General features: G+C 39.0%; 2 protein-coding genes across 2 annotated transcripts in view; both read left to right on the top strand.

Moving 5' to 3' along the window:
- Positions 1-1575: 1575 nt before the first annotated feature.
- The window catches only part of LOC144050925 (uncharacterized), a 167551-nt gene continuing 156585 nt past the window's right edge, over positions 1576-12541 (top strand). Inside the window, exons 1-2 of the mRNA XM_077564616.1 lie at positions 1576-1719; positions 2302-2366. Coding sequence (XP_077420742.1) covers positions 2336-2366 — 31 coding nt within the window. The 5' untranslated portion in view covers positions 1576-1719; positions 2302-2335. The remainder of the gene's footprint in view (positions 1720-2301; positions 2367-12541) is intronic.
- Positions 5116-7977, top strand: LOC144050822 (E3 ubiquitin-protein ligase RNF128-like). The gene has a single exon (XM_077564435.1). It carries the CDS (start codon positions 5534-5536, stop codon positions 6605-6607), a length of 1074 nt encoding a protein of 357 aa, XP_077420561.1. The 5' UTR covers positions 5116-5533; the 3' UTR covers positions 6608-7977.

Raw genomic sequence — 12541 nt, 5'->3', positions numbered from 1 at the left:
TGCTAAATGCAATAGGTGCGTTAATAAGTAGCATCAGAGTCACAGTGTCTGTGTCACCCTTTACGCGATAGAAGTTAGACTAGAGCAACACATGAAGACACATTTTCTTAATCCTCTGCAAAGAACAAATATATTCACTCATTCACTGCCATTGATGGCTAAAAACGTCAAAAATACATTTGAACTATTTCTACATTGGACATTTTTTTCCTCTTTTGTTAACAAAAGTATAAAATATAAAATGTGTGATTAATCGTGAGTTAACTAGTAAAGTCATGCGATTAATCACGAATACAATTTTAATCACCTGACACCCCAAATTTTTAATAATCTTTTCTTCTTTTTTTTAATTCATTCGCTGCCATTGACGGCTGGCTATAAATGTCAAAAATTCATTTTAACTAATTACTATTAGTTTAAAATTGTTTCCACTTTTGTTAACAAGAGTATGAAAACCTAGAATTTTTTTCATTGTACATTTAGAACAGATATAAAATTTGCGATTTATCGTGAGTTAACTAGTGAAGTCATACGATTAATTACAATTAAAAAATGTAAATGCCTGTCGCCACAAATTTTTGATGATTTAAAAAAAAATTAATTTATGGCAGTGAATGAGTTAACTTGGCTTACTAGGCAATTGTAGTTTCCCTCTCCTTCATGTATACTGTATGCTTGTATTATACTGCCCACAGCTAGCCAAGGCACACACAGATCAGAAGGAGATGTACAATGTTCACTGAAGTGAAGCTAAAATGTGGCAAAAACTTTTGTATTCTTAATATTAAATTTAATGAAGTTATTGTACTTTTTTTTAAAACAATAAAGTATGATATTTGGGCTCACATTATTATGTAGAGTTATATGTTTCCTATTAAAAATGTTTACTTTCCCATCTGTTTAAATTGCAAAAAAATATTTGGGAGTTAGTTCAAGCATGGTCATGGAATATATATAAAGTATTGACAATTCTGAACATCCGGGCTATTTTCACCCTATATGCTTCATTTCCACAGCCTATTGTATTGCTTTTGCTTGTGACTAGCATACAAAACAGGCATGTTGTTACAGTAGTCAAACAACATTTGATCGCATTTTCAATCAAAAAAATCCTCACAAATCAAATTACGATTCAAAGTCCAATGCTTTTCAATGAGTGGAGAGCATCGCTTCACTGAGGAAAAATGCTGCATTCGAAGAAAGTGGGAAATCAGACTAACACCTCTCGGATTGTGTCAATTCCGCCCTTAAGGCGAATGTAAATACAAGATGTTCCCGTGACACAACGTGATTTGGAATGACTGCGTTAACCAGAACAACAAATAATTTAGCGGAACCAGCCATCTTTATTCATTACATTTGCCTCAAACGCTTGCGTGATATCCCCAAATTACCCCGCAGATTTTCGCTACACATACATTGAATTTGAAGTTCAATGTAACTTTTGGAAGGTGAAATAAATGGAGACGTCTCAAAGGAACCTTAAAATGGGTATATTGACTCACGAATGTGATATCGGCTCCCTCAGGTGGCTCCAGAGCAAAATGACAAGAGGGACCGGGGTATCACTTCTGTGCGAGACATGTTTGGACATGTTGCCCCCCTGAATCCACTTGTAAATACTTGTGAATAATGTGCTCCCCAGTAGTTTGAAGACATTACAGACTCAGGAGAAGTAGCGGATAGCCCCAACTCGAGAAGGCAGATACAAAGCAAGTGGTAAGTTGCTTCGGTGACATTTCACGTGTTTTATGTGAGCTTTTTATGTGCTGAAGCAGAAATGTCAGGATGATGACTCGCGGGTTATTCCAGAATTATAGGACCATTTCTGTTCCCCACCATAAAATTTAAAAATAATCACGGCACAAAATACTGAAACAATTAGGCTGACTTGTGTAAATTGTTGTCCTGGGATAAAATGCATACTTAAAATACCTAAAATGGATTCTCCCCACCCCCGCTCTTGTCCCTCCCTCTTGATGACCAATTTTTTAGAGTTGTGCTTGAAAGTTGACAATTACTTACTTATTTTCGATTTTATGCGCATTAAGCCTTTTTCTCACCATAAAGTGAGTGTGCTAACTTTCGAGTAAAACTGTAGCTTACATATCAAATATAACAGATAAAACACGTTGTAAAGAAGCTTTTTTTTTGTATTTTGTTGATGTATTTTACTTGTAATTGTTAAAATGCTTCATTGTTAAATTGTTTCAGCCCAGATGTTTTAACTAGGCTATGGTCTGAAGTTATGTATCTTTCTATCTACCTATTCAATAAACTCTGTTCCTAAATGCTTTTTAGCCAGCTGGAGGAAGAGGAAAAAAGTGAACTATATATGAGTGACTCAGCAAAATGGCGTCATCAAGGTATTTTCTCTTCTATTTTTCATTTTTTTCCCCCAATACTGTATTACAGTATACAAAGCTGAGCGTGGCCAGTTTACTAATACTAAAATTAAATTAGCTTTCAAATAAAATACATCTTACTTTATTTAATTGTACTATGCTTAGTGAACAATATTCCTGATTTTATTTTATTTTTTTAGGTGCCTGAGTGTCTTTAACAGGATTGTACCAAACAGCACAATACTATATTTTATGTCAAAATATCTTATGAAAAGTGTACTGTAGATGTTTGAGCTGGTCAAATCAAATTATTCCGTAATACCTGTTTTTATTGAAAACATAACAAAAATACATAAATGGTCAGTTTTTCTAAATATAGTGGTAACTGGTCCTTCAATTCTGGAAACATCCATGTAGATGATTAATGTTTGATGCTTGCACTGTACTGTTAATAATCCTGTACTGTTCATTCTGTACCTTACTCTATACATCAGCTGATCAACATATTTTACTGGAAAGCACATGAGGCTTATGTCGAGACAAATGGTGACGTTTTGAGAGACATACTTGAGCAAATGGAGCCCCTTGGTGGCTTAATTGGACTTAACCCTCATTTGAAGATTCAATGAATTGATAGAAATGCTCAAACTTTGATTTGTTTTGTATTGTTTTGTGATTACGGCCAGGCTGAATTTTCAAGTGTTTAGCATTTCTGCATTGCAATTCTGAGGTCAAATCAAGGCTCTGACTTTTTGTTGTTGTTTCTGTGTTTATATGTTTTCTCCCTGTACATGGGCTTCCTTCTCCCACATTTAATAACCATGCATGTTAAGTTGAAGTTCATTGAAGACAGCCAGTATCCGGAATCATTTCATATTTACATTCAAGCTCAGCTTTTTGAGCCAGAAAAACAGTTGACTGAATCAACATTGCCATCTGCTGGTTGTTACGAAGTGATGAATGCCCTTTTGCCCTGACGCACCTTCCACAATACCAATTTTCCACGCAGTCAGCAACAACATACAATCAAATGACAAATCCCTTTTTATGCCTGTACCTTGACCCAATGTCTTGAGCTCAGTGTGTGGGCGCTGAAATGTTTGTTTACATAGCCCAGAATTTGTATGTGGATTTAGCTCATGGACATTCAATTGAAGAGTTGCAGGTGAAATTTAGGCTAGTTGCTGGTGATAGACATCTTGGATATTTGAACACAAACAGTGGAGCAACACATGCGGGCAGACAAAAAACACCAATACTCATGGGGTATATAGTTTTTATCCTCGGGAAAAACAGCTAATATAACTGCAGTTCACTGTCACTGGGGAACGTTCTCGTTTAATGTACAGCTGTTTATTTGTGTGATACTGCCCCCAGGTGGCCAAGGTGCACTCACTAGAAAGAGCAGCGCAATGCCAATTGAATTAAAGCAAACAAAAACAAAAAAAAAACTTAAAAATATGATGTTTGATTACGCTATATTTTTGTAAAATACAATATTCTATGTCTATAGAGTGCTACTTTAATTATTAAAAAAAATGGTGTATTTTTTCAAGTGATAAGTTGATTTGAGATTCAAGTATTTTTAGTGACAAGTGGGGTTACAGAGCATATTAAACTTAAATTTCAATTGTACTTAATTTACCAGTAAAATGTGTATAACAAAAATATACAAAGTAATTATATTGATATCATACATTATGAGCATAAACATGTAATATGGTGACAAACAGTTGATAATGATAGTGTTTGTGTGTCTTTTATTAGGGTTTGTTCTAGTTAACCATTAATAATAACAACAATGTAGTAATGATTTTTACACGTTTTAGCCAGAAGGCGGCAGTATTACTGAAGGAAACTCTTAGTTTGTGTTTATACTGTAGCCCACAAATGTATACTCATTATAACCCCTCAAGGGGAACTTCGACTTAAGGGAACTTGTATGTATTTTTGTTGCACACCACATGGAGAAACAGACAACACGCACACGTCAGAGTGTTGGGCAGCGCCTTCCAAAGTTCCAAAGTCCAAGTCCTTAGAGATGAGCTACTGCTACCCCAAATGTAAACATGTACAGCATGTGTGTTAATTCAGTAATATATCCTGGAAAAACACCCTAAACATTGTTAGTTGACGGATGCTGTAACAATGATTTTTATTATGTGATTTCCTTCCAGCCAGTCAATATTTCAGGAATTCACAATATTTCCCAAATGTTCTTTTTATCAAGAAATGTCAGCTCTAGCTATGTCAACAATGAATATACTGACATATATTTGCTTTTATCTGGCCTTTGGATGAACTATTTAATACTTCCACTGTGGTTGGGCTGCTCCAGTTTAGTGAGTGCGACCTGGAGAATACTGTACTTAGTGTGACAGGAAACCTCTCCATCTCATTTGTCATTGGAAGCATCTCTTACTCTCTGTGTGTGTGTGTGTGTGTGTTGTGCTTTCACTTGGGTGTAAGGGGATACAATGGCAGTACTCTTTTTGACAATACTTTGTTCCATTACAACAGTCTCAGACATTGCACAGCTTTTAGTTCAATGAGTGTAGCTACTCAAACATTGAAATATTTACTTTCCTCTAGTGACTTTTTAAACATGTTGAAGTTGTGTGTTACGGACTGAGACAATATACTCCAAGCAGACGAGTTCTTCCTCTTACAGCACTTACCTCCACCACAAAAACAGGGAAGGAAACCAGCCAAACTAGAATAACCAGTTGCGTTGCCTTGCTCATCGTTACACAAGCAAAAGTCAGCCGGTTTGAATGACTCAAACACAATGGCTCTGCGCTTCGGACCTGTGACTCTAAAATTGTCTTTATCACGCGCTTTATGGCAGCGTGCCTTTTTTTAATTGGTACTTTGGCAGTCTAGGTGTGTTCTTTCTTTGTATTTCAACTTGTTGAATAGCAGAACCCTGCCCTGTGCGGAAAGTGCGCAGCGTTCAAGGTTCAGGAAGATAAGGAGAGGTGAACGGCTGACGCGCAGCTCGTGTTATGTTACCAAAAGGCTCGTATCAGATTACTGTTAGCAGCAGGTAGGGTGAAACCAGAGCTGTATTCAGATCGCCGTGCCTCCGACAAGCAGGAACTGGGACTGAAAAAGGCGTGTTGAGGAAGGTAAAGAGCTGAGCCGAGCCGAGCGCTTGCTGTTGTTTTGGATCGCAAGTGAGTGTTACCATGGCTAAGAAGACACAACGGAGCTTGTTGCTTCTGCTGTGTTTGTCTGGACTCCTTCATTGTTCAGCTGCGATGGTTTTTTGGACTGCTGTGGTGGATATCAACTATTTCATCCCCCCCAACAAGACTGTGGACAAAGGCTGTGAATGTGGCATGTTCGGCCGCAACTCTCCGCTTGCCCAAGCTGCAGGTGTCGTCGTTCTTCCCCTGGGAGACCCCAAAGGATGCGGCCAGAATATTGTGTACAACGTCAGCGAGCTCCCTTGGATCGCGCTCATAAAAAGGGGAAACTGTACTTTCAGCGAAAAGATCAACGCCGCCAAAGGGCAAGGAGCCTCCGCCGTGGTGGTGTACAATGTGGACGGCAGCGGCAACAGCACCTTGAACATGGCGCACTCCGAGGCTCTGGAAATCGTGTCTATCATGATCGGCAACAGTATCGGCATGGAGATCGCCAGCTTGGTGAGGAACGGAACGCGAGTGCGGATGATCATCGACGCAGGCAACCCTCACGGCCCCTGGATGGACACTTACTGGCTCTACTTCATGTCCATCGCCTTCTTCATCGTCACAGCCGCCTCGGTGGCCTACTTCTTGTTTATCTCGGCGAACCGCCTCTACAACATGCGCATGCACCAGCGAGCTGAGACTAAGCTGAAATCCGAGGCCAAGAAGGCTATCGGGCGCCTGCAAGTGCGCACGCTGAAGCGAGACGACGAGGAGACGACCAGCGACTCTCACATGTGCGCCGTGTGCATCGAGTCGTACAAGGCGGGCGAGCTCGTGACCGTGCTCACGTGCGACCACATTTTCCATCAAGCCTGCATCGAACCGTGGCTGCTGGACAAAAGGACCTGCCCCATGTGCAAATGTGACATCCTCAAGTCTCTGGGAGTCGAGATGGAGGACGAGGAGCGCGTGTCCCCAGCGTTGCCACAAGAGGTCACCGTCGTCACTGTGGCGGGTGGGGAAGCCATGTATGAAGTGCCACTCACTCGCCCTCTGAACTTTGACTCCGAGAGGCAAGAGCATCACTATGACAACAGGGCCTTTGAGGCTACCAGAGGACAGTGAAGACCACGACAGAGAAAATTCATTCCAATTAGCACCTTATAATCATGATGCTTATTTTCTTGGACACAAACCTGGAGTACAGTGAACCCCCTCTTGCAAATCTGCGAATAAGTCATGCCTCCCCAACAAAAAGGTTTGTACATGCCTATAGATGCCACAAGATGGTGAGAAAAAAAACAACTTATGTCTCAATGAAACACCTCAACTCACTTCATTTAAATCAAGATGCCAGCAGATGGCGCAAAGCTAATTCAGTACTGTGTTACTGCTTTATTTGGCTTGCGGACCTTTTCAGCAAATAATGCAGGATGAAAAAAAATCCCAGCAAAATAGGCATGTTTACAAATATGCCAGAGAAACCAAACAGGATGGTGTTTAAATATATTGTACATTTTTTAATAATGGTGCTGTCCCTTGTGTAATGATCTTGGATGCCAATTAAGGGTGTGTTATTCAAATTATTGTTTAGCACGATGAGTAAGTCGAGTCATGTTGGGGCAAACGCAGGATCATTTCCGCTTTGCTCACGTCACCACTGTTTAGCATTGATGTGTGACAGAACTTCAGGTTTTCTCTGCTGGTCAAATTCTGTCTTCCAAATTGAACCTTTTAAGAATAGTGCATATTTCCTGTTCTTATTCGGTGAACATGGCAAACCACACACCGGGTTGTCAAGCTGGATTTGCAAACACCAGCCGGTGAACACACCCTTGGCTGGAAATGCAGCATGACACATTGCACCATGGTGAGTGGAGAACAACACCCCAGGGGATTCTGGAACTCCTTACCAACCTCCTTACATGTACATGTTAGCACATATCAACTACTTCCTTGTTGATACTGTTTATCTTTAATTGAGAAGTGGAAAGTCCCATTGCAATATGCACGAGCAATAAATGTCAAAGTGGAGATGACGCCTGTGATAATGGTGATTGTATATTTGTTTATTGAGGGAAATGATCATTAAGTGTACTTTTAAAATGACATCCACATGTTGACATTGTAAAGGTAAGACTTGTTTATATTATTGTATGTCTGTGTAAATACACAAAAGCAGGTTTGAGCGATCAAATTAAATCACTGACTGTATCTTTCTACAAATTCTCATCTGGCTACATTTTAGGACAGGCTCAATACACATGCAATAATAAGCAATAAAACTACAGGGGAAATAAAGTTTATCTCAGTTATCTGTTGTACCTTTGTTGTGATAGTACTTTCTATATATTTTTCTATTCTGAATCATTTTGTTACAAATTTTAGGAATCTTAAATCATTCTGTAACAATAACTATCATTTGTTGTATGAAATCACATTGATGCGTATCACAATGCAATAAATCCCTCAAAATGAGGCTGATTAACATAAGAGCTTATAAGAATTTTGTGTTTGTTTATGAAAACTTGCACAATGTGAAAAGATTGGAGTACAAAACAACGACAATCATAATAACAATAATAATAATAATAATAATTCTACTGTACATATCTGCTTCTATACTTTGGTTACTAAGTACACTTGGCGACACAAGTCATTATATCATAAACAGTGGCCATTGTGATGCAGTGCTCATAATGCCTCTCCTTTAATGTCACTTAAAACTGACCATTGCTATAATTTAATTAAGCTCTATTTATAGCATAGTATTAGTATATAGCACTAATGCAACATCCTGAGGTAGATATAGGGCAAGGCAGAAGTCGCAACAACAGCAGCAACCGCAATAAATTAGATAGTAAATGATGGGGATGTTAATATTTTTCAACTTTGGGGCCGTTCATTCTATATGTGAAGCCATTTGAGACTCTTGTAATCAAACTATATACTGTCAAATTTTTTTTATTGAATATGACATATCAACGCCTTCCTAAAATAATCGCCTAAGTCATTTTTTTCAGATTTTTGGGGAAACACAACATTTTTTAACCATTTGCATCACAAGGAAATGATTTAGGCAAAAAAAAAAAAAAACGTTTTGAAAAATAAATAAATACTTAGGCAATTATTTTAAGAGGGTGATGATATGTTAATTTTTGTATAAGAGGAGTCAAGTAAAACTAAATCATAGCTCTTTAAGTAAAAACATGGACAAATTCCACAAGCCGCAACAAATGTCTTACATGAACTTTCTTTGTTTGAACTCATGAAACAGCACAATAAGTTCACCAGGCAGAGACTACATTTAAAACCACAACAGGCTTTCTTAAGTTTCAACTGGAGTTATTGTTGTAGGCTGAAATGACACAGATGACAGCGCATAGCATACAGTAACTGTTCTTTTTTTTCCTGGCAAACCTAAACAAATAGATTGCATAATTATAAATGGCTACAAATGAAAGTAGCAAACGGAACGAAAGCTCAATGTAAAACAGTATAAGTAGCGTTTCTTCTTAACAAAAATACTCTAATAAAAAATATACTCCAAAAAATGCTGCATTTAAACTGATCTAACAAAACCCAAAATTATCTCAGTAAATCCAACGGAGTAAATGTAATATGTTAGCTGTCCACCTATGGTTAACACTGAATGACATTGCAGACTCGCGCACACAATATTCTTGTGCCGGTGTATAAGCTAAAAACTATAAATAAATTTGCATCTAAAGTAACCACAAATACCTTATACCTGTATATCACAAACACAAATTGTATTTATAAACACATTGTTCAATTAATCTGAGTTCCACCCAAAGCTAACCTTACTGTTTTGTAAAGGCAGAATTCTTGATTCCAATTGACTTTGGGTGTGACAAGGCTATGCAGGTGTACCTAATGAAGTTAATGAGCGTGTGGTTGGTGTCCAGGTGTACTGTACGTCATATCCCCTTGAGAGGAAAAAGCCGTTGTGTAAAAGTCCTCGGCTGCTTCAGGTTCCAGCGTGCTCTTGATTTCAGGCCAGCGCTGTGATCTCAGCATTCACAGGTCAAATGTTATTGCGGCATCACAGTGAGACAGAGAATCAATACTGATCTAACTAGGCTGGCTGGGAACGGCTGGCAAGCCTGAGTTTAGAGGCACACTCTGCTCACTGGTGGCACTCGTCTTGATTTATTGCAGTTGTTACTGTGAAAATTGACTCAGAGGGTTTTCATTTAACGGCATACTATACAGTCTGCGGCTGTACACTTGAAACTGCGTTTGACCTTCAATCCCAGATAGAGATCAAAATGTGGAATAAAGCAAGAGTCTTTTCAGACAATAGCACGCGCGTAACAAAATCAGCATCGTAGACATTATTTAAGCGAGGAGACAATGTACAGTACCTGCTCAGTGCTTCTCCTGATAGCTTGTCCTTTACCACCATCTGCTGGACAACAGCCATCAGTTGAAAATATGTATTGTACTTTGCACACAGACAAGTTTCCTCTTTTATTACACCTTGCTGTGTTCTTTTTTTTCTTTTAAACACAATAAATACATTTTTGAATACACATTGATAGAGTCCCTTTTTGAGTAGAAGCTGTATTTCCATCACCTCAGAGAACATTACATCCTCTGACATCATTTTCCCGGACTAGAACTTCACTTATTAACTCAACTGCTGTTTTCCTCACCCCGACCAACCCTAGACTACATCACTCAAATGCACCCTTCTGTCTGTTTCTTGCTGTGTGCGGCCTCAGCTCAGTGAAGGAGGTCTTTAGAATGAAATTGCTGCAGTTGGTCTTGTTGGAGGTTCTCATGGCCTAGACCGCCTGAGCAATTATCCTAATGAAGGAGGAAAATTGAATTACAAAAGTGCAGCAAGAAACAAATGAATCCATTTAGTGATTACGTGCAACATCAAACATTGTTTCCTTTTTCTCCCCCTGTAGATGATTAGCTCAAATAGCACAACCTACTCCCTCATTGTGTGTTTCATTGATGAAGCACACATTTAGGTTGTACTGTGGCATCATTAATTATTACTTATTAATTTCTTTGCAAATATTGATTCAGGAGGCTTAAACTTGCATAAAGTGTCATTTTCTGGTATATGCGAAATGGGGGGCCTCACAGGATGGCATTTCTGGGGAGTAAAAAGTACAAATAAACAAAATGCTTGGTTTACTGACATGTACAGTATATCATTGCCATTTGTATGGGGAATATGCGCCCCCTTGTGGACATGTTAAAATGGGACTTAAAGGATTGCCTTAAATCAGAGGTAGGGAACCCTGGTCCTCGAGAGCCACTGATGCCTGTTTTAGATGCCTCCCTCCACCAACACACCTGATTTGATGAACAGGATCAGGCTTCTACAGAGCTTGCTGATGAGCTGATAATGAGTCAGCTGTGTTGGAGGAGGGAGACATGGAAAACAGGCAGAACAGCGGCTCTCAAGGACCAGGGTTCCCTACACCTGTGTTAAATAATTAAGGCAGACAACTTAGGTACACCTGCGCTGACTATCCATCCATCCATCCATTTTCTTGGCCACTTTTCCTCACAAGGGTCGCGGGGGTGCTGGAGCCTATCCCAGCTGGCTTCGGGCAGTAGGCGGGGTACACCCTGAACTGGTTGCCAGCCAATCGCAGGGCACACAGAGACGAACAACCACACTCACAATCACACCTAGGGTCAATTTGGAGTGTTCAATTAACCTGCCATGCATGTCTTTGGAATGTGGGAGGAAACCGGAGTACCCGGTGAAAACCCACGCAAGCACGGGGAGAACATGCAAACTCCACCCAGGTAGGCCGAAGCCCGGACTCGATCTCACGTCCTCTGCACTGGGAGGCGGACGTGCTAACCAGTCAGCCACCGTGCTGCCCCCTGCGCTGACTATTCAGATCAAATACAAGAGCTTTGTTAAAATTATTCCTTTACAAAATAATGTGTAATATTGATTGTCACTTTCATAAAGGTAACAATTTAATTGGTTGAAGTTTGCAGTGGTACCGTTGTGCACTGTACTATGTTATACTGACATTTTGGCAATTTTGCTGCCACTAAGTATCCCTTGGAGATTAGTTGTCGCCATCGTATTCAGTTCAAGGACACATTTTTTTCTCTCTGTAATTTTTAAATTGAGACAACTTGTGTTATAACACTATGGTTCCAGTGGCTACTTTAATAGTAAACAGTAGCATCCTTATTATAATCCAACTAAATATAGAAGTATAATATATTTAGAGAAATTAATAAATTTGAAATGAATGAATTAAATTATTATTTTTTTGCTTTTCAGAGGGTTCAAAGGAAGAAAATTACGAACTCTTCCACAGTCAAAAATAAAAAAAATGCCTCTTGTTTTCTTTTACATGTTTGCATATTGAGTTTATAGTTAACATAATCTAATGGGCCACAATGATTAATGCTGCTGTCTAGTGGACAGATAGAGTCAACATACTTATAACATGCAGCAAAAGTCGCATGGCTCGAAATGTGAACTTCTGCGGTATGGCGCAATTGGCTCAATATCATGTCAAAATGCTTACAATAGTGATGTTGTAGGTCTTTAGCACTATGCTAATATTATTTCTAGGAATAACAACAACAGTGATGGTCATTATACAAGAATATGGTGATTTATTCATTATTGGTGCTTAATCCCAATTGTTAGAATTATGCTCCATAATGTGATTATATGATGTGTGTGGTTTTTTTGTTTTTTTTTGGTTCGTGTTGAGTTCATGTTAAATATGACAATTTAATACTGTATCTTGATTAGTAAAATATGGTGCGTTTTGGAAAATCTCTGACTTTAACTGTGGTCTCAGTATTGAGTAAGCAGCTGTCGCGGAGCAGCCTTGTACCCATCAAAGCAATTTTCCCAATATAAATCCAGGTTATTGGACTCCTGTGTGGGTTTCCCTTTTAACAAAGCTGTTTGTTTCTGTTTCATCAAAATGGTACGTCAGCACTCTTCTGTCTTCAAGATTGAGTTTCGTGCAATCATACTCTGGAAAATATATCCCGGTGCCTCGCTCTGAATGGTGATGGTCCGAGGCT

This window comes from Vanacampus margaritifer, chromosome 4 (genome assembly GCF_051991255.1).
Source record: "Vanacampus margaritifer isolate UIUO_Vmar chromosome 4, RoL_Vmar_1.0, whole genome shotgun sequence".
NCBI lineage: Eukaryota > Metazoa > Chordata > Actinopteri > Syngnathiformes > Syngnathidae > Vanacampus > Vanacampus margaritifer.
The sequence above is the reverse complement of the archived record's forward strand: the minus strand, read 5'-3'. Positions and strand labels throughout refer to the sequence as shown.